Here is a 23,052-nt window from a genome sequence, read left to right as displayed (position 1 = left end):
GGACAGCCTTGCATTTAAAATCCTTCGAATCCAAGCCCCAGCGATGGCGCTCGGGCCGGCCGTCCACCCCGTCCCACCAGCGTGGGAGCCGTTTCCCGCCCGCCCGGCCAGCAGCGCTCACGCCCGGCGCCCCGTCTCTCCCGGCAGGAGTGAGTCAGGCCGAGGCACGGCAGCCTGGGAAGTCACCCCACTTCAGCGTGAACTGGGTGGTGGGCACGGCGGACGTGGAGGTCATCGACGCCACCACTGGGAAGCGGAGCTGCGGCCGCTCGTCCAGGCTCTGCAAGCACAGGCTCTCGGCCCGGTGGGCGCGGCTCTACGGCAAGGTCAGTGGGGCTGGACATGGGTGGGGCCCAGGGAGCGGCCGCTTGGGCAGAGCCAGAGTGACACGGGACACGCAAACCAGCCCCCGTGTCCCTGCCCGCCCCCCGCCAACCCCAGGTGTGGCCCCTCCTAGTGGGACCCCTGACCTGCAGCAGGGTCTCATGCTGTGGCCCCAGAAATAGGTGGAAAGGGGCTCACTGGTGAACAGCTGTGGCCAGTGCAGCCCGTGAGAAAGTCCATAGAAACTTCAGAGTCCATGTAATTCCAGTCCAGACAGAAGGAAATGGATGCCCAGAAAAGTTAGGTGTTCCCCCAATTAAACGGCTGTGAGCGTCAGGGACGGACTGGCCGGCCAGTAGCCGGTGCTGCCCCCCCACCGACCACTTCCCCAGCTCACCACACGCCCGACCCTGGCGCATGGGTGGTGAAGCCAGGCCGGATCCTGCCCCACTGGACACGGGGGCCAGTCCCGGTCCTCCCGGTGGGCTAGCAGGCGACTCCACCTGGGACGCTGCCTTCATTCCCACGGCCCCCTCGGCCTCACCACCCACGCCGATTTGAGCCCCTAATCTTCCTCGAAAAAGAAAAAAATTATGCACAGCTTGTGCTGTTAATAGCAGACAAGTTCTGTGTTTATATTTTTCATTAATCACTCACACTTCTTGTGAAGCAAAGCCTCCCTAATTTCTACTGTTACTCTTTCTTTTTTTGGAATTTTATATGAAATTTTATTTATCAATAGATCAAATTAGAGAGAATAGATATTTTTCTTTGTTACTGAGGCATAATTGACATATGAACAGTGTATATATTTAAGGGGCACCACTGGATATTTTGATATGTTGTGAAATGACCCCAGAATTGCACTGATTGACTCACGCAGCCCCTCCCATCCTCCGTGTGGTGAGAGGACTTAACCTGAGATCCACCCTCTTGGCAAACTCCAAGCCCACGTGATGATCTCGCTGCTTTTCTGTTTAAAGGAAGAGAGAAGGAAAAGTGACCGGCAGGCCAGTGCCTGCTTGCCAGGCTTGAGCGGTCCTGCTGGTCGGGGCCCGTTCCCGGCGAGGGCTCACCCGTCCTCTCTCGTTCTGCCCCACAGCTGAGCACACGGATCCCAAGCCACGGAGACACGCCGTCCATGTACTGTGAGGCCAAGCTGGGGGCACGCACCTACCAGGCTGTCAAACAGCAGCTGTTCAGAGCATTCCAGAAGGCTGGCCTGGGCACCTGGGTGAGGAAGCCGCCGGAGCAAGACCAGTTCCTACTAATGTTATGAGGCCCCGGGCCGGCCCTGCGCAGCGGGCGAAGCCGTGTGTGGGTGTGGCGTGCCCTGACGGTGCTGATCTGTGCTGTGCATTCGTTTTCCTTTGGTGTTCAGAAACACACGCGTGTCTGAAGCTCAGATGAGCAACTAGCCTTGCGTTAGGGACATGCTGCTTCTCCGACGGCTGCTCCCAAGATGCCAGGACCGAGATCGCCCACCACACCTGCCTACGCACAAACAGCTCTCGCTCCTCCTTGTGTCCAAGGGAATTTCCATTTGGGCCAGAGGGTCTGAGTGGATGCCTTGAAAAGCAGTGCCGAGGCTTGGCCGGTGAGAACCAACCAGGCCCATCCCCGACGCTTCCCTCCCCGCCACACACCTCCTGAGCAAGGGGTTCCCACGAGCACAGCGTGTGTGAGACTTCAGGATAAGCCACAAGTGAAGAGAAAAGCCATGGGCTCCTCCCCAAAGAAGCCAGTAAGGATGAGCTATCATGTTCATTCCTATTTTTTTCACTCCACCTCCTTTCAAAATGATTTGAGACACATGATATTAAAGAACCCCTAAAAGAGGACCAGAGAGTGAGACCATTCTTGCAGAGAGCAAAGGAACAGTTTCCAAAGCACCCGGGGGCCAAGATTTAGGGCATGAAGAAACCACCGCTACACGTCCTGGTGACGAGGGTCCCAGATGCGCAGCCCCGGGCCCCACGCCCATGGCTTGACGCAGCTGCTTCCCTGGCAGATGACGACCCGACCACCTGGACAAGGTCTGAGCTGATAGGGTCCCCCCTACCCAGGGAATCAATCAGGAAACCAAGTCCCAGACCAAGTCCTGCCTTTTTAACTGAGTTTTATCAGAAAGCAAGCACAGAAACTCACAGAACTGTCCCCTTAGGCCTGAGGGGCCTCCAGCTCTCTCATCTCGGTTCTCTGATCTCCATCCTGAACAATAAAAAAATTCACTTAAAACAGCTGCCGAAGTGCAAGAGGCAGAATTCTGCCCCCTTTAGGTTCCCCCGAGCACATGGGGCGTCCGGGGTTGAGTGAGGGGCGGGGTCCTGACCCCCTGTCCACGCAGGAGGGTGGCACCCCCGTGACATCTCGAGTCATCATATGCCTTGAATTGTTTCACCGCCGAGGACTCATTTCTGGCTCCATCATGCCGGTTAACCAGGCTCTCGTTCCTCCATCTAAAAGATCCGCATCTGAGATTCATCGTCCAGAATATAAATAGCAAAGCTCTGTAGCAGCCCGGGCACCTCACTTAACCCAAGAAAGGCAAGTGCAGCATCACAAAGCTCTCATAACAACGGGGCAAAAGCAAAACAAAGTGAGTTGTAGGTATTGTCACAAGAGAACAAGAAGTAGAGATACTAAGTATGGAGAGAGAAACTTTTCCTGGGATTTAATATAAAGTCAAACTTACTCAAGTTCTTTTATAAGAGAAAACGGACCGGGTATTTGACAACTTCTCCAGCATAAAGTTTCAAGAGAGATGAAAATGGTTTTGCAAATAGATGACTCGTATTAATCTTTCATACAAATTGAGGAAATAAAATCTTAATTCAGTACAAAAGCTAGGATCAAAAGGCCAGTTTATGTTAGTGTCTGATCATTTGACATGGCATCAGGACAAAGCTCAGAGAACCAGAGGCCTCAGGGCTGGTTGTGACTCAGACACTCTGAGCCCCGTCTCTGGAGCCCTGCTCTGAAAGCAGGAGGCACAGTCCAGTCCTGGCTGGAATCTGTGACCAGAAGCTCAGCTCACAGCACTCTGAGCTGTTGCTTGGAGACGTGGTCCATGCTTTGTATGAACGAGCTCCTACTACAGGGAGCAGACGGCAGGGAAGATGTGGGGGAGCCGACCCACAAAGGGGCACAGAGGGCACTGCCCACGGGACCTGGTTCTAGGGGCTTGGAAGGCGCCCACCCACCCACGATGAGCACCCCACAGGGTTCGAGGCACTGGCTCTCCAGAACCACACAAACTTCCTCATGTATAAACATCTGCTCCTGGAGAAAGCCACCCCTAGGGCCCTGGCACCCATTAGCACCGGCGTGGGGACTTGTCTGTCGGGTCAGGAGGGCACTTCTCGGAGGGAGAGATGGATGAGAGAAGAGTCCCTAGGGCAGCAAGAAGTGCACTTCAGGGCCTGAAGCTTTGCCACGAGTGAGTGGGAAATAGAGAGGGAGCTAGGGACGAGGGACCCCGGGCTCTGGGCACAGGCGGGTGGGGACGGGACAGGAGGGCTGGGACGGCCAGAGGCCAGAGGAGAGGACCCCGGGCTCGAACCCGGCACCAGGGTAGCTGGAGGGCTTGGCTCAGGTCAGCCCCAAGCGCAGAGGTGCATCTCCCTTTGCTCCAGGCCCCCGGGAGCACCAGCACCACTTATGCAGGTCTACCTGCATCTTTCGATTAGAAAAATTAGGGGAATTCGAGTCCAGAGGAGCCCGCACACCTCCCCACCTGGGTCTCTGTGAGGAGAACAAACACTTGAGTCACCCTGAAATCAGGACGGAGCCAACAAAAGGGCCCCCCACCTGCCGAACCTGCCTCGACCACCATCCTGTGTCTCCGTGATTCACACTTGCCCTGTTCCGTGTTCGCATCCACCCTCCCACAATCTGCCCTCCCGCTAACATCCAAATAAAGTCGGCAGCACCTCCATCTGCCTCCCAAGCCCACACCACTTCCGATCAGGGAGAAAAACGTAAGCAACGTACAGTTCCCAGCCTGGTCCTCCTGGCAGGACCCAGCCCTAGAGGGTCAGGAGGTCGGTGGCTCCGCTTGTCCCCTCCCAGCACGTGATCCCACAACGTGTGATAGCAAGTTACTGGATTTAGGATTATCTTTGGGTTTTGTTTTTTGCTGAGCAAATGATTTGTGGGTCTATTTTGCAGATCTATAACTGCTGTTTCCTTTTTGTTCCTTTCTAAGTCTGTATGTACCCATCTGGCCACTACAGTGTCTGATGTCCGCTGTTCCTCAGAAATGTTGACTTGAGTTGCTTTTCAAGGAAACACAGCTCATATTTTTCCCACATGATTCTTTTTCACAGAATTCTGTTCTTATCAATAAAGTTAAATGTTTTCTTTCTTTCTTTCTTTTTTTCTTTGGTATAGTGTTTATCACGTCTGGAGAGCCATAAATAGTAAATACACGGTGTATCAATGCCCAGAATATTTTGATGAAATCCTATTTTTAGATTAAAAATTTCAAGATGTGTCTATAATATCTTGTTTAAAAAAATTTAAAAAGACATTTGAAACAAAGTAGACATTTTTAATTTAGAGAAACTTCTATACCCATTTTTTAAGAAGCCATTCTAATGAAATCATCGAATTGGTCCAAAATACAATAAATAGCACTTTCTAATAAGACCAAAGGAAAGTTAGGAAAATCTCTGTTTATGTACCACGATTCGATGGCTGTGACGTCTTATGGCAGAAGCCTCGTTAACACCCAGCAAAGCCCGGTGAACCCTGCTGGTTTCCCTACCGCCCTCCCCATCCAGGAGCAGGGACCCACCGCCCCGCGCATGTCGAAAGGTTGTCCCAGCTGAGTCCTTGCGGGGGTCAGGGGTGGGGTGAAATACCGAAAGCTCTGTGATTCAGGAGGGACAGACCCGCGCTCCGAGGCCCCTCCGGGCACAGTGACGGGCACTCGCGGGGAGGGCGGTGGGGACGTCACGGCTGCCAGGTATCCGCCGCTGTCCGCGGTGCTGACTCACCCCCAGCTGCAGCACGGCTGCTTCTGGGAACGCGGGGACACTGCCGGCTCCTGACAAGACTCCCCCACAAATTCTGAATCAGATCAAGTAAAGGATGGCGGGGGGTGAGGGGATGAGGAAGCGGAAACATGAGACAGAGGAAGCAGCCATCGAGGGACGGCTCTGGAAAACCACAGCGATGGGGCCACTGCCACCACGGCCCCAACCTACCTCTTCTCCCTCTTCTTTCTCGCATTTCCTCTCCCTGCCCTTCCTCCTCCTTTTTTTCTTGGCTGACTCCCCATCCTAAACCCCTGGCTCCTGGTACAACCGAGCGTTAAGTCTCAGGCCCGTGTCCACCCCTGAGCCCCACTTCACTGACCTGAGGTCAGGTCTTTGCTCAGAACGAAGAGGTCCTGGCGTGTTCCTGTGACTTCTTGTCCAGAGGGACCTACCAGTCCCTTCAGCCCCCTGGAGCCTGTCCACCAAAAGGGACACTGATGCCACAGCTCTAGAAATTTAGACCAAAAAATATCACTCCTGCAGCGACATGCAGGCAGCATCAATCCCTGGGGAAGGAAATACCTAGTTCTCAACTCATTTCAGAATCAAAGCTGGAGAGATGAAATATCCTCTCAAGATAAAGACAAATGATCTGGATTCTAGGGCCTCTTTTTACACAGGCACTAGATTTCTATCACTCTGCTGTGTAAGCATCAGTAAAAAAGGGAGAAAAAAAAAAAAACTTGCCCAACAGTACCCAGTTAATTTTCAGCATTTTTTAAGCAAAATGAACTTAATAAATAGTACTTCTTAAGTGAAGGTATGTACATGAAAAGCATGATTGAATGGCAATATTGTACCAATCGATGTACATTTGTAATATTTGTAAAACAAAAATCCAAAACCTTAAAATATGAATTTACACATGTTAATTTACCTCTAAGTTCTGTAAATTGCACTTCAGTGAAATCTGAGAAGTGAATGTTTCTGTTAAGCGAATAAAAATATCAAGTACAATTGTGCTTTCCTGGGGTGCTGGGCCTTTTTCATCAAGCAGAGCTCTAGGGGTTCAGAGTCCACGGAGGGTCTGCCCCCCATAAGGAAATGGCACAGTCCACTCCAAAACCTTTGTCTCCTTACAATGATCGTGCCTGGGCACGGATGGCCCAGGTGCTGCCCTTATGGATTTACTGTCAGTGAACTACGGAGAGTATCCCAGGGCTGGGAGTGGAAGATGCCCCCATACCCCGACTCAGCGTCTCAGTCCCTGGGACCTTCCCTCCGTTTTCTCACTGCCGCGACCTCTTCCCACTGGTGCCCAGGGCCGCCCCTGAGGGGAACCAGGGAAGTTGTAATATTTCAGTGCTTCAAAAAACACTGCACATACTTAAGGTGTTCTGAGCGCTCCCCCCCAGATCTGCACATGAAGTGTAGGCATGGCCATCATTTTCCCGCAGAATACTAAGTCAGGTGGCTCTCGGGCATGGGAAACACCTAGAGCATCACCCAGCGGTGTTCACAGTCCCAGTTCTACAGGACTCAGCACGGGCTGGACATCCCAGAGTTCAACTGAGTGTCTCCCAACAACATTCTCTGCCCATCCACGGGCTCGCGGAAGGGACTTCACTATTTTGCTTGTCACCCTAGGGCTGGAGCCAAACACGGGGCTGGTGAGCTGCAGTGTGATGGTCGCAGGTGAGCTTTTGTATCATCCGAGTCTGAAACCCTAACACACGTTCCTCCCGGGCAGGATGGGGAGTTCTTAAAATGTTTTTCTGTCTATATTTATTTCCCATTAAGCACAGCAAGGGTGTGAGATCTCAGGGTGGAGGCGGAGGTGGGGGCAGAGGTAGGGGAGGACGGGGTGTTCTGAAGATTCCTTCATCCTCAGGTTGGGTGGGAGAAGGGCTGGGCAGCTCCTCACTTTTCAAGTCTTATGGTCAGTTGCCCAAATAGAGAGGACACTTAGGGCCACACCTACCAGCCAGGGGTCTCCAAAAAACTGACCCAATGGGACGTGAACATAGAAAGAGATTAACTTTAAGGAAGTGGCTCGTGAGATTTTGAGGGGAGACTCCCCCTGTAATCAGGTTTCAAGCAGAGGTCTGGAGGCCCACTCAGTCTGGAGGAAAAACGAGCCAAAGGTGAGGAAGGACACGTACAGAATAAAGGGGATGACAAATGGCCCCCTGGTTGCCCAGGACCGGGAATGAGAAAGGCTGGAGGATCGGGGAGGAAGATGGATGGGGCTCAGGCTGGAAGCAGAAGGTGACCATCATGGTATCTCAGGTGAGGCCACGAGAGCATCTGCGGCAGGCAGGTAACAGCCTGCCCCTCTGTCCTCTGACACTCTGGGGCCTCACAGAAAAGTTGCCACAGGGGTGCAGATGGAGGCATGGCATGGCCACAGGGTGTGGGTCCTTCCCCCAAGGCTGCTGCAGCCGAAGCTGAGCTGGGTGATCACACCTGCCAGCACGAGACCAGGCGGCACCCAGCAGCAAGTGGATCAGGTCAGGGTCCTTCTTCCCAGAAAGGCGGCCTGATGAGAGCGTTTAGTCTGGACACTGGTGCCACCCAGGCACTGAGTGTCACGTCGCAGACCGAGGGACGCCCCTGACGTCACAAGAGGTAGGACGGTGACTACATGACCCACCACGGACCAGACCACGGAGTGGTGAGGTGGCCTGGAAGGGGCAGCAGCGGGAGGCACCCCCAGGTGGGATGCTATCATTCACGACGTAGTACCAACTGTAAACCAACGGAGCCGTGTCCCCATGTCGGGAAAATAGATTCTGGAAACCAAGGGGGAGGAAGTGGACCCACTTCCATGATTCCCTTAGGCACTCGGAGAATTCGCGTTTCTCAAACCGCCACTTGGGAGGATGCTTCAGCCAGGGCTGTGGTAGGAGCCGCACTGTTCCCAAAGCAACAGCTGTTTCTGGGTCACTGCAGGCTCCCCATGCGGTGGACACACAGGAAGCGGGAAACCGACCCTTACTGTCGTGACTATGTGATGGGGCGGGAAGGAGGGCTGTCTGCCTCTTGGGTGTCTGCTGGGCGTGTCCCGGAGAACCGCCCCCGCCCTAGGGGCAGCCACACTGACAGCTGACAATGCAGAGGTCGGACCAAGGCTGACCCTCTGGCCTTGAGTCCCCGCAGGCTGGGGCTGAGCTGGACTCGCCCTTGGAGAGCACACACACACACACACACTCGGCCCACTTTCCTCCGTGACCCAGGCACACAGCTCCCGGCCGCAGGCTCTGCTTCGGCACAGGACAGGGGGTGGGCTGCGCAGAGAAGTGGGTTCAGGAACTCGGTAGCCAAAATGAATAAAAATGTCCACTGCACTTGCTATTTACCTGTGGATAAACCTGAGGACTCGTTTGTTGACATTTGAAAAAGGAAACACTCTTTCTGCATTTGGAACTCGTTCTGCATTTGGATTCTCAGCATAGCAGGAGTCACAGATGGATGAATGATCACTTTTGCTGGGACTCAGACACTCGTGTCTGGAAGAGGCCAGGCAGGGACCCTGGGGACTCTCCTTACCAAGCTTTGCCCCAAACACTGCTTCGGGCTGAGGAACCGAGTGTCAGTTCCGTCCAGCATGACTTCTGACCTTTGCCCCTGTCCCTGGGAGCTCCCAGGGGACAGAGGGGGAAGCAGAAGGGAACTGTAATTGCTATCTTCACTAAAAAGCCTTTGATTTACTCCCTGGGCTGAAGCGGTGAAGCTCTGACACCCGGACAACCAAGCCCGGGATGAAGGGGACACTCTTGAGGCCTCCTGGACATGGCCTGGACGTGGCGGAAGGACCATCTGAGGCAGCCAGCGATGAGCCTTCGCACCTTCACGGTGGAAGCAGCTGGGGGCTCTTGTGAATGTTCGCCTGATGCACCGAGCAGCCTCCCCCCACCCCCAAGATGACTGTGAAGGGGCTGCATCTCCGGAATTAGCGGGGTGGAGCCAGAGCGGAGGACGAAAGCGCATGGTTGGGAATGAGGCTACGTTCCAGCTCCGGGATGTAGTGACCTCTGTCCACCTTGGCTGTAATGCCTGGTTTTCATCTCCTTTCCCACAAGCATCCAAACTGCACGCTATCTCTTTGAAGGAATACGTCGGGCACCTCGTGCAGGGATTTAGTGCTGCCCTCGCCCTGCCAGCCACTAAGCTTCTCCACATAAATCCAAAGACTCAAGTCTCAGAACTGCCGGCTCCTTAGCGAGGACTACTTTGCATTTCAAAGAGAAAAGTCCTCTGGACACTGAAATCTCACTGAAAACAAGGGCTGCTTTGCGGACAGCCTGCCCCTGATGAGGTCCTGCCGCTGACCCACCCAGCAGGGGACCCGGCTGCCCGCCCTGCTCCGGGCGCCGAGGACCCGAGAATCTCTTTGCACTGATCTCAGCCCATCTGGGCACTTGGCTGAGTTGCTTCTCTTAGTGGGTGGAAGCTGTTTTCACAGAGATTTTGGCATCAGAAAGACCCCATTCACCCCTCAGCTCTGAGCAAGGCAGCTTCTGCATTTGAACCCCAATCCCTCATCTTTCAACAGAATCATACCTGCAGTGAAGGATTGTGATGAGAATTCAATAAGTATGTAAAGGGGAAAGTGCTTACTTTTGGTAATAACTGGTCATAATGACGACAGTTATTCAAGTCAGGAAGGCTTTTCCATGCTTCCCATTACTGGGATTTCAGCCGCTCACTGAGAGGGAGTGTCAAAGTGATCACTCTCTCCAGGTTCTTCAATAAATAATATTTATTGAGACTTGTTATGAGCAAGTCATTGTGCTCTATCTACATACGTGCCACGATCTCTGGTCCCAAGGAGCTGACGCGCTAGTTGGTGGAACCGAACACAAAGCAATTTAAAAAGAAATTAAACGGTGTCAACAACAGTAAGAGTGGTCACCAGGTTGAACACAATTAGCAGCTGGACAGCAGTGCTTTCAATTGAAGCAAGGGGGCCGCAGAGTAGGGTGACCTGGCAAAGCCGGTGCCCGGGGGACTGAACAACCAGGGGGAGGTAAGGGCACCTGGCAGGGATGTGAGGATGGTGTAAAGTCAGAGGCCAAGATCATCCTGGGCAAGGGTCCATCAACAGGAAGGGTCAGGAGGTGAGACCACAGCATTTCTGCAGACAGAAAAGGGAAATGCAAGCCATCCTGCCTCAAGGAGAGATGTCAGAAACCCTGATTTATAAATGCTTGTAGTTTCAGATCAGGAGAACTATTTCAAGAGGCAACCACTGGGAGAAGTGCACAGAGGTTTGGAAAAAACGTCACGGACACTGTAAAGGAACTAGACCTGACACATTCACTGCCCTTCTCTCCTGTGTTGTGTACCTGCTGCGGGACCCTGGGACAGGGGTGTGCTGCACTGCTCCTGGACACCCCGCAGCTCAGGGGAGACGCCCACAGAACGGCTGTGCCCAGGCTGCAGGTTGGACCCAGAAATGACTGTAGGGAACAGCCCATGATGCTCAGGTGTGGTCCCCAGAGCTGGGGGAGGGACACTTCCCCAGGGAAATGTTAAAGTCCTTGGAAGCAAGAGAGAACTTCGACGGGGGGAGGGCTTCTGTGTCTGGCAGCTTCGCGGGGGTACTGCGGGCAGCACAGAGCAGACAGGCTGAGGCAGGGGCAGGAGACATCCCATCTGAGGCAGACGCCACCCACTCTGTCCCCTGGGAGTGACACATGTGGACGTAGTCAGGGAGGAGCTCCGCAGAGCGGGGGCAGGGCTCTGAGCTCGTGCCCGTCAGAACGGGTGCGGGGACCAAGGGCAGCCAGAGGCGCGGCTGCAGCCCGGGAGCCCCAGGGGCCAGGTGGGCAGAAACCCAACCCCAGTGTTGGGTTATTAGCGCCGTCAGCACCAACCCCAGAGCTGAACTGTTGCAGCCAGAACCTCATTCTTCCTCTTCCCATCTGCGGTGAGGCACTGGGAAAGGACCAACCCACCTATAAAACGTGTATGATAATCGCACTACTTCCCTGGTGGTCATGAGGCTCAATGAGCAGCTAATACACAAAGTACTCAGGACAGTGCCCGGGACAGGCTGTGCAGCCAATTCCTGCTTCTGCCTCGCAGACTGGGACGTTAATTGTTGACACCTCGAGCCACAATTTAAGAGGTTTGATTTCCCTGAGGCCATCGTGCTGTAAGACCAGTCCACGCAGGTATGCAGCTTCTGAGCTGAGCCAAACTTTTCTGTCAACCCAGCTCAGGTGCCAGACACACAAGAAGACACCTGCAGATAATTCCAGAGCTCAGTCTTCCAGATATTGCAGAGGAGAAAAAAGTCATCTTTGATACGCCCTTTCTGAACTCCAGACCACAGAATCTATGAGCATAATAAATGATTGTTTTGTACAAACAAAAACACACTAAATATTCATCTCCACTCTTTTCTTGCTTGGTTTCTGATGGAAAATCTGATGTTAATCTTATCACTGTTCTCTGTAGGTATGGTGTATTTTCTCTGCACCTTTCAAGATTCTGTCTTTGGTGTTCCACAGTTTGAATATGATGTGCTCGAGTGTTGATTTTCTGGCATTTATGCACTTGGTATCCCCTCAGCTTCTCTGATTTGTGGTTTGCTTTCTGTCATTAACTTTGGAAAATTCTCAACTATTATTAAATCTTTTCCTTGTTCCTTTCTCTCTTCTCCTGGTGTTCCCATATGTAGATATCACACCTTTTGTAATTGTCCCACAACCCCTGGATATTGTTCTTTTTTTTTCATTTTTTTTCTCTTTGCATTCCTGTTTGGGACATTTCTATTGACCCATACTGAAGCTTTCTCGAGGTCCAGTCTACTGAAAGACTCCTCAAAGGCATTTTTCATGACTGTCCCGGGGGTTTTGATTCTTAGCGTTTCCGCATCTCTGCTTACCCTCCCATCGCTTCTTGCACACTGTTCACCCTTAGCATGTTAATCACCCTTGTTTTAAAGTCCTGGCTGGATAACTCCAGCACCTCTGCCATGTCCAAGTCCACTGCTATTTTACAGGAGCCAGTTATGTGGTGGTCAGGCCGGGAGATGCGAAGTGTTCTGAAGACCTGGGATTAGGTCCATCTTTCAGTGCGCCTGGGGCCTTGGGCTGTGACCTTCACAAGGGACAGGAGGGCTAGAGGGGGCTGGGGCCGAGTCATTCTTCCCCACGTCAGACACGGCTCTGGGGAAGCGTCTCCCTTGACGAGGAGGCGTCTGTGGTGGAGCTAGCTGTGGGCTTATGACCAAAGGTGAGGGAACTTTCCTCTGATATTCACGATGGGAACTTGGAGCTCCTGGAAACCTAACCGGTGAAGTGCGGTGGCCCCTGGGGTCTTTATCTCAAGCCAGCCCACTCTCAGCAGTTCATCAGGTTACCACTTAAGGGCCCAACTCATCCGGCTCCAGAAGCTTCTGCTTCTCGGAAGCTGTGATTCTCTGAATCGCCCATCTGTCTCTCCAGTTTTCGGAGCAGTGGTTTGCCCTCTGACCCTCAGTCCTCTACGAGACCTAAGAAATATCAATGATTTGTTTGTTCACCTTTTATCTTGCTATGTGGGAAGGAGAGACAATCGCCAAGCTCTTTACATGTCAGAGCAGAAACCAGAGTCTCCAGTACAACCACTTTGGAAAACTGCATGGGAGTTTTTTAAAAAGCTAAAAATATTCTAACCATATGGTCCAGCCATTACACTCCTAGGTATTTATTTACCCAAGAAAACTGAAAGTATATGTGAATACAAAGACTTACCATAAATGTTCATACCAGCTTTATTTGTAACAGCCAGGAACTGGATGAATAAACAATGTGACACATTCATACGTGAAATACTACTCAGCAATAAAAAGAATAAATTATTGATACAGGCAATAACACAAAATAATCTCAAAACAATTTTTCTGAATGAAGGCAAAAACAAGTAAATAAGTAGAGACCATGTAACTGCATTTATATAAAATTCTGGGCAATGCAAACCAATCTTCCTTCCCTTCCCTTTCCTTTCCTTTCCTTTTCTTTTTCCTTTCCTTTCCTCCCTTCCTATTTATTTATGGCTGCATTAGGCCTTCATTGCTGCACACGGGATTTCTCTCTAGCTGCGGCGAGCGGGGTCTACTCTTCTTTGCGGTGCACGGGTTTCTCATTGCGGTGACTTCTCTTTGCTGCAGAGCATGGGCTCTAGGCGCGCGGGCTTCAGTGGTCGTGGCACGTGGGCTCAGTAGTTGTGGCACACGGGCTTAGTTGCTCCACGGCATGTGGGATCTTTTCCTGGACCAGGGCTCAAACCAGTGTTCCCTGCATTGGCAGGCGGACTCCTAACCACTGTGCCACCAGGGAAGTCCCGCAAACCAATCTTTAGTGACAGGAAGAAGACCAGTGGCTACAGGGATGGGGGTATGGAGGCACAGGACGCAGGGAATGCACAGGTATGAATACACCTTTTTGGGTTCTAACTGCACTACGTTGATTGTGGTGGTGATTTCGTGGGAGAATATGTCAAAATATGTTCAGTGTATTTTACACAGACCACAATAAAATCTTTTCTAAAAAAAGGAAAATCAGGTTCATATAATACCAGAGACTTTAGTTATAGAATATATACAATTAATTTTATCACTGAAAAAGAAAATTAAAAGTTCACCAGTAGGGGGCTTCCCTGGTGGCGCAGTGGTTGAGAGTCTGCCTGCCGATGCAGGGGACACGGGTTCGTGCCCCGGTCCGGGAGGATCCCACATGCCGCGGAGAGTCTGGGCCCGTGAGCCATGGCCGCTAAGCCTGCACGTCCAGAGCCTGTGCTCCGCAGCGGGAGAGGCCGCAACAGTGAGGGGCCCGCGTACAGCAAAAAAAAAAAAAAAAAGTTAACCAGTAGGACATTTTTATTTATTGAGAATCAATTCAGAGCTAGAAGATATTAGTAATGCATATACATTATATTTATAAACTGATTATATTTCAGCAAATATACCAGAACTTATCCACCTAGCCAAATAAATGCTTCTTTCCCCAAAACACAGACTGTGAGAATAAAAATTCTTATTCTGACACGTGGCACCTGCTCAACACAATTTTTGGACTGTCTCCTAGATTTGAAATTACCTTCAGTCCCCATTTTATGAGAACATAAGAAAACTTTTATTGTTTTACGATCACACCTGGTAAATGAAATCCTTATTACATTTCCCACTTTAAAGCCAGGATTTCCAAAATGTATTTGACAACAACCCAATTTTGACAGCATAACACTCTGCCTTTTGACAATTTCCTTGGTGACGGTTGTTTTTCAAGAACATTATCTCGGAATAAAATTGGCTTTGCGTTTCCTCCCATGGAAGGTACACACTGACTGAAAATCAGACATTTTAGAATAAAACTACATGTCTGTAAGCGAAAAAAGAAAATAGGGTTATGCAATAAGCTTGAGACTGACATAGTCAAAAATATTACTCCAAATTTCCCCATTTTACCAGCATTCACTTGATCCATCTCTGGAATAACACACTTTCTCTTTAGAATTGTTTACATTACTCTTTTGATTATATGATATTAGATACACTAAAGGAATATTTGTAGAGATACTTAAGTTATAAAGTGTGAAAACTGGAACACACACTTGTGTGTCCACTGTCCAAATCAGGAACTGGACATTGCCAACTCTGGGCCCTTCCTGATCCCACCCTTTCCTCCTACCCCACCCCCTCTCCTGGCCCCGAGACGACCATTTGGAACACTGGGTTTTCATCACATGAAATACTTAGCCATGATCACACGCGTGTGGCTGGGCTGACTCGTGCCTCACAAGGTTTCATACATATCAACAGTTGCACGTAGCTGCATGTGGGTCACTCATCTTGTTACATAATATTTTGCTGTGTAGACGTACCATGATTTGCTTGCCAGTCCCTGTTGATGTGTGTTGGGTTGTCCCATGTTTGCTGCTACGACCTTGCATACGTCCCCTGGTGCACAAGTGCAAAAGGTTCTCCAGGACGGCAGCTCTCAAACTGCACAGGAGCTTAAACAAACAAAAGCCTGTGTAAAATGCAGCTTCTTAAATCCTAACCCAAGAGATTCTGAGTCAGTGGCTCTGGGGTTGGACCCAGGAATCTTCATTTCAATAGTCAGGCAAGGACTCCCGACATGACACTTTAATAAACTGTGTCCCTACTACACACCGAGTGACTGCACATGTCCAGACCTACAAGAGAGTGCTTCTGATTTGCCATATCCTTTCATATCCAAACCAACAACATTTATGTTTTCTCTCTTGTGACGTACCTATTCACGTCTGCCACCCAGTTCCCCCATTCTCTCGGATTCTGCTGTGCGCTGTCTGGGATGCTAACCCTTTGTGAATTATATGTTACAACCACTCTGTGGCCTACTGTTTCAGCCTTATAAGGACTCCTTTAATACACAGACCTTTTCATTTTTCGTGTAGTTGAATGTATCAATCTTTTCTGGTATCGTTAATGCATTTTTAGGTAGTTGTTTAATAAACACAAAGTCATAAAAATATTCTTTTTTTATATGTTAGTGTTTTGCCTTTAACATACAATGCTCGAATTGATTTTCTTTTGGTGTGAGGTAGGGATCCAAATTCCTTACCTTCTTCCACATGAATAACCAGTAGTACTAAAACCATTAATTAAATAGCCACTTTCTCCTCACTGATCTGTGATTATATGAGCTGAAACATTTCAGGTTTTCATATATGCATGAATTGATTTTGATTTCTTTCTGCTCTACTGGTCAATCCCCCATCCTTGTGTGAACCCCTCCATGTATTTACTGTAGCCCTGCCAGGCTTGAGGTAATCTTTTTTTTTTTCCTTCTCCTTTCTGGCCTCCTCTTTTCTCTTCTTGAGCATCTTAACTCTGGCCTTTGTTCTAATACATTTAGGAACCAGATTGTCCAATTCCTCAAAAAACCCTGGGGTGATTTGGATTGGAATTGCATTGAATCTACTTGCCAGTATGAGGAGAACTGACATTTTTACAATATTGACTCTTCCTATCAATGAACATGATGGTCTGTCACTGTATTTGTCTTTTTTAATGTCTATGTTAAAGTTTTAAAATATTCCCATGGATGATTTCAAGCCTCTTTTTATTTTTGTCACATTTTTCCCAATAGGTACCTTATGTTTTTGTCGCTAGCATAAAATGGGAACTTTTCAGATACTGGGTGATATATTTTAATGGTTCTGAAATTTTTAAAACTACAAAAAGAAATACGCTAAAAAGTCACTTTTGCCCAGTTCTTATTTACATTTCCCAGCCCCTTACAGTAACTTTTAAGCATTTCTTTTTTACCTTTCTAAAGTGTTTTTTTTTCTTTGTGGTTACCCTTGAAATGTCTCTATAAATATTTAATAACTTAAAGACTTAATCTTTCAAATCCCCAGCCAAACAAAAATGGACATTTAAACCACAAGCTCCAGTCAGGCGTAATTTGGCCCAGATGTCCGCCGGCGCACTGGCCCACTTTGAACCATTCCTTCATGACTCTTTCTTCTTACGGTTCCTCCTTGAGAAGTTCCCTTAGGGAAGGAGTACTGGTGAAATCTGCTTTTGTTTATTCCCCAAGCCATCATTGCACACACATTCCTCAAGGAAGTCTTGCCGAGCACAGAATTATAGTTATTTTCCCTTCACACTCTGAAGCACTTGGCATTATTTTCACGAAGACGAACTACTGGAGAGAGACGGACTTTCTCAGTTCTAGTTCCAAAATTTCCCAGGAGGGATCCTGACGGCCCCGTTTGGGTTAGTGGAGCATAAAACGACGGCTCGCTTGGTACCCAGGTGGGAGGACACAGTTGTGGGGCGGTGGTGACAAGGGGCCCAGCAGTAGGGAGTAAAATACCTCAGTCTCTAAACTGTGGCTGAAATTTCCCAACACATTCCCATACCATTGCGGGGGGGGGGGGCGGGGGGAGGATTCTTGTCACACACTTTAGCGTCCTTTAGGTACCGCGGGATGCCTGTGTGCTCGCAATGACGGGAGCCCGTGAATTGTCCTGACTGTGGGATAAAGAGCCCTGCCCTCCCCACCCTACTGCCCCAGCTCACCCCTCAGCACAAATCCCGTGGAACCGGACCCCCGCCCCATCATGCCAAAGTGCCTGGCGCATGTGGAGTAAACCCGCTGTTCCCAAGGCCTGTTCAAGCACCTCCATCAGGGGTGCCCTCCCCCACTTGTTCTCGCCCCCGCTTTCATTTGCTGACACTTTTGTCAAACTTCAGGCTCCAGTTTGAATGTCATCTCTCTGGAAACGCCTCCTGGACCAAACTGACTGCAGCAGCCCCTTGTGACTCTGCCCCAGCCCACACGGCACACAGCCCTCAGAGTGCCAAAGGGCTGCTCAATCTACTTGCATTTTGACCAAAAGCTGCTTAAAGATCGTTTTAATAAATTTGATTTTAAACTCACAGAATTTTTATGATTTCCTTTTCAGCCTCTTCCCACGATATGGACTACATATCGTATGCTGCATAAAAAACAGAGGTGCTCCCGATTTTTGGAATAACTTCCTTGACTTCTAACTTATTAAGGGAAAACAGAAAATCTATAGATGAGGGAGACACGTCTTAATGGCATTTTGATGAAATCAAAGCAAGTCTTGCCTTCTTAGTTCTTTACACTAATATGCAAACTTTTAAATGTAACTGAAGATATAATTATGAAATCTAGACAATACTCACATGTTTTTGAAGAGTAAGGTGAGGGAGTAATCGTGGAGAATTTCTGCCCTCTGGGAACTGAATGTGCCCCTGAGGCCCATGCAAGGTGGGTGACGAGGCCTCCTGGTTCGAGGCAGGGCTGGGGCAGGCAAGAAACGCCAGGCAGAGCCCTGCCACCTGCCGGGGCTCCCAGGACAGGTACGGCTCCATCCACATGGGTGAGAACAGAACGGTGAACAGGCAGCTGCAGCCAATCCTAATTTGCATTCTCCCATGGAAAACAGGCCTATGTTCTCTTACTGCAATTTTTTTTCAACTTTCAAACAAGCTTAACTGTAGTAAGAACAGGACAAGCATCTTATGAAACTCTGAGGAACTTTGGCAAATGCCTGTATTTTGTCAAATTGTTAACTCCCTTCAGAAATTTTGGGGTGGTGATGCAGGAATGGAGAAGTGTAATGTGGATCGTTAAATTATAGCATAACAGATAGAAAATATAACACAATTGAGCTTTTAAGTCTAAAATTAAAATTTTTTAAGTGGGCAATACTATAATTAATTTGTTTACCTTCTATATCATTGTGATGTTCAATAGCCATTAACAATGCTTTACCAAAGCAAAAACATGAAAAAAAGGCAAAATAAAAAAAAAGAGAGACTCCTAATAACAACACTTTTACAACAGTAGTTACAGAACATGGATTTTTAATGAATTTCATACTGCATTGAAGACACTGAACACTTAAAAACAATTACATCAACACAATGAAAACAACTGCTTCTACACAACACTAATAAATGCACACCTTCTCCCCAAAAGAAACTTTTCACAGATTTAAGCAACAGATGACTTACATAGGATTCTTCAGATTCCAAAATAGGTACAGATTTTGGCTCTGCATAAGCTGATGTGCAGTGGTTGAGAAAGGGCGCCCCTTCATCCAACAACATACCTCTCGTGAAATTCTCCATCAACACAGTTTTCAGTAACCACCCATCTCTTTGTTATTAAATGAAATTCTGACATGTCGGCACATGGACAAAACCAATTCCACTTCCAAACACTATTTCAGATATGATCAAGGCAGCTGGTCACACAACTTCATTTCAGGCACACACATGCACAAACCTGCGGACACTCACACGTGCACGCACACACACTCACTACCCCCATCTCCTTCACGATGCCTGAAGACATCCCTCTCAGCCATGGCAGCGGGTCCTGCTCCTGAGAGGGGCCGAGCCCTGGGCAGGAACGGGGAGGGGGCAAGGGAGACACGGCTGCAAGCGGAGCCTCGTCTGCACAGGCCACGTGGCCGCATACACACGTGTTTACACGCTTCCAATTTTTTAATCCAGCAGAGATCTGGTTCTTTAATCTGGCTTAGCGACCTGCAGACATTTCCCAATGTTTCCAAAAGTAATTCTAAGACACTCAGACGTGAGACTGAAGCAGAAGAGGAGCTGGCATGTGTGGACAGCCCTGCCGTGGAGACCCCAGAAGGGCAGGCGGCAGCCTGCGCCGTCCTGACCCTGGCGTTGGGGAATGTCAGACTCTAATAACCAGCTCTTGAGCTGCTGTTGTTATAAAGCTGCCCTAAAACTCTTGCTGTCTGTCCCTCGCTCTGGTTCTCCCCGGCCCCAACCTCCTGCCCAGCCAGGAGTCATCTCAGAACCAGACCCGACGACCCAGGGCAAGAGGCCTGAGATGGTCTACCGCAGGCCCTGAGGCAAAGGGAGCCATGGGCGAGGCACCATCTCTAGGGACGCTCTGCCCGCGACACCACAAAACGGAAGCAGTGACCAGGACTGGGCCATCACGATCATTTCCAATGTCACCCTCCAGTGCCTGTCCCAGTGCTGGCCTCCAAGGGTTACATATGTGGGGGGGGCACTGAGATGTCTCGTTATCAGACTGTAACTCAACAAGAAACATGGCTCACGAACACCAGGTAGAAAGTCCCAAGAAGGCGAGACTGACAGACTCCCTGGCAGAGGGGGCACCGAGAGCCACCCGCCCCCTGGGAGCTGGCAGCTAGTGAGGAAGGAGCCTTTCCTCTTCAGGTACGTGGGCTGCGCTGGCCTCTCCTGCCTTCTGAACGAACTCATGTTCCAGCTCTAGATCAAAAAGTGCATGAACCAGGTAACAGTGACACCCCAAGTTTTCCAAATACTTTGCTTTTGAGGTAGTACTCATTTATTTGCATTATTAGCTCTCAAATACCACCCAGAAAGTGAACCCACTTGGAAACATGCAAACCCAAGGTGTAGAAAATAAATAAGGTTTGTTTTCAGGCAGCAGGGCCTTCTAGAAAGGTCAAGTCACATTCAATGGATAAGTCATTTGAAACTTCTAAAAACTGTTTATAACCACAGCTATAAACTAAAGTGCTTTAAATTTTGCTTAATACCTGGAATCAGTGATTAGAATCATTATATTTTAGAATTTGGTAGCATGAGACTTCAGGAGATTGAAATGATTTTCTATAAAAAGAGCAGAAACTCTTTCTTTTCAAAATAAACTATCCAAATGTTGCAGATTCAACATTCTATGCTTTTTTTAACTTCTAAAATCCAAGTTGATTTTACAGAACTGTAACAGAACACAGACGTGAAGCTGAGTTAACACACGCTGGAACCCCACGCAGACCTGAGCATGAGGTCCCTGCTCGCTCCTGCCAGGATAAGGCAGAAGCGGATCATCGTTCCAGAAACGTGGAGACCACTGACACCTCCCAGTGAGAACAGGGTTCATGTTTCACTTGCGCAGACACCACGCCCTCCTGTCACCCCAACACACCCAGGGACTCAACACCAACAGCCGCGGGAGGGGCTCCACCTCTACGGCCCGTGATGCCAACACACACAACACAGAAATAAACAACAGGGGCACACTCTGGACGCTTCATGCAGGCTGGGTACAGCTTGGAGAGAGCACACATCTCCTGCTCAGCATCCACCACCCACAGCAACGGCTCCCCAGCGCCAGGCGAGCCAGCAGTCGCAGTCCCTGGCTGCCGAGGAGCCTCAGAGCGGTGCCCTCACTTCTCCTGCAGCAGTGCCGGGATGTTGATGTTCCAGCCGATGGCCTGCCGGTCAAAGCCGCAGGTGAACAGATTGCACACGGGATGGTCCTCACTCCAGGCCGAGCCGCACACCATCCTCCTGTGGCCCTGAGACCAAGCACACAGCACAGTCAGAGCAGGGCTCCCCAAGCAGGACCAGATGAACCACACACGCCCAAACGACCCAACGGAAATGAGAGCCATGAACACAATTAGTCCAAGTGACACCTCCTGTGTTGCTGGTGGAGAAGCCTCCACGAAAAGAGGGGTCGGAACACGGATGAACTCATTGAGGCTCACCAGCGCCTCAGGATTCTTTCTTCAAGAAAAGGAGTCAGGGCTTCCCTGGTGGCGCAGTGGTTAAGAATCTGCCTGCCAATGCAGGGGACACGGGTTCAAGCCCTGGTCCGGAAAGACCCCACATGCCGCAGAGCAACTAAGCCCGTGCGCCACAACCACTGAGCCTGCGCTCTGAAGCCCACGATCCACAACTCCTGAGCCCACGTGCCACAACTACTGCGCACCTAGAGCCTGAGCTCCGCGACAAGAGAAGCCACTGCAATGAGAAGTTCGTGCACCGCAACGAAGAGTGGCCCCCGCTCGCCGCAACTAGAGAAGGCCACGTGCAGCAACAAAGACCCAATGCAGCCAAAAATAAATAGATAGATAAATAAATTTATTTTTTAAAAAAAGCAGTCAGATCACAGTCAACAGGAAGAATACATAAATGGTCACTTTGGAAATTTTTAATGAATAAATGAGGCTGGGTGACGTGGGAAACAGTAAATAAAATTTACTCAAAGACCCCAAATACCACTTTAACAAATAATCGGCTCAGGTAATAAAGGAGCTAGAAATATACCTTTGGTGCCAAATAAAACAAGGATAAAACAGATGGCCTTTCAAGTAGATTCCCGCCACCTTCAGGGATTCAGTTAAATATCAGAATGTTGGAAAAAATATTGCAGATTACTTGGAAAGTTTATAGCAGATACATACACTAACATGTTACTATAATATTATACAACAGGTACAAGAGGTAGGATTCAGAAAAGCTGACAGAAATTCTATAAGTAAAAGAAACTCTCGGGACTTCCCTGGTGGCACGGTGGTTAAGAATCTGCCTGCCAATCCAAGGGACACAGGTTCAAGCCCTGGTCCGGGAAGATCCTACATGCCATGGAGCAACTAAGCCTGTAAGCCACAACTACTGAGCCTGCGCTCTACAGCCCGCAAGCCACAACTACTGAGCCCCCGTGCTGCAACTACTGAATCCCATGCTCCACAACAAGAGAAACCACTGCAATGAGAAGCCCGTGCACCGCAACGAAGAGTAGCCCTCGCTCGCCACAACTAGAGAAAGCCCGTGCGCAGCAACAAAGACCCAATGCAGCCAAGAAAAAAAAGAAAGCAAAATAAATAAATCTATTTCACCTACCACTTTAGGAGGAAATTAATTCAAGCACAACAGAATTCTACAATTCCTACAAGGCTGAATGTTTACAGACAATTAAAAATGAAACTGTCTCCATGGAATTAGTACCACGAAGAACTGCTTGGAACTCCCTTTCTTGAGGGAGAAGATTCTCAAAGCCATGAAGGGACCTGGGCTCCTGGGTCAGAACACAGACCTCACACGCTGTACAGCTGTTCTATTTAACACTCAGGCCCACCTAAGAGAAAGAATCCTATCCAGTTAAGGTGCAGCTTAGGTGCTGCATCGGTGATACCCAGCAGTTCGCAAATGTGAAGTTGCCTGGACAAGCAATTCATGGCTTTGTTGGGGTGGTGAAGCTTTCCTGAGTTATTCTAATTTCGTGAGTAGTTTGTCTATGAAGTGCACTCAAAGAAAACAAAGCTCCACAACTAACTTGGGACGGTACACGTAAGAGCTGCAAAAAGGAAGACACGGCTTTGTCTGAAGGACAGAGGACCTCTGGGAAGCTGGTGCCACTTACAGCAGAGATGTCTTCCCTGTCTACCAATCTACCTGCCAGCCTGCCTC

General features: G+C 49.5%; 2 protein-coding genes across 3 annotated transcripts in view; one reads left to right on the top strand and one right to left on the bottom strand.

The window, feature by feature from the left end:
- ADARB2 (adenosine deaminase RNA specific B2 (inactive)) overlaps positions 1-1,603 on the top strand; it is a gene marked incomplete at both ends in the record, with an annotated part of 361,049 nt that extends 359,446 nt beyond the window's left edge. Inside the window, 2 exons of the mRNA XM_082646969.1 lie at positions 148-326; positions 1,427-1,603. Of these exons, the coding sequence (XP_082503095.1) occupies positions 148-326; positions 1,427-1,603 (356 nt within the window). The remainder of the gene's footprint in view (positions 1-147; positions 327-1,426) is intronic.
- A 17,073-nt stretch (positions 1,604-18,676) lies between these two features.
- WDR37 (WD repeat domain 37) overlaps positions 18,677-23,052 on the bottom strand; it is a 58,817-nt gene continuing 54,441 nt past the window's right edge. For both annotated transcript variants that reach the window (XM_082649304.1, XM_082649305.1), the window contains exon 14: positions 18,677-21,155. In XM_082649304.1, the coding sequence (XP_082505430.1) occupies positions 21,024-21,155 (132 nt within the window). In that variant the 3' untranslated portion in view covers positions 18,677-21,023. The remainder of the gene's footprint in view (positions 21,156-23,052) is intronic.

The sequence above is a fragment of the Grampus griseus genome (assembly GCF_964374135.1).
Source record: "Grampus griseus genome assembly, chromosome: 2".
Taxonomy (NCBI): domain Eukaryota; kingdom Metazoa; phylum Chordata; class Mammalia; order Artiodactyla; family Delphinidae; genus Grampus; species Grampus griseus.
Note: the sequence above shows the minus strand (reverse complement) of the source record. Positions and strands in the feature narration are given on the sequence as shown.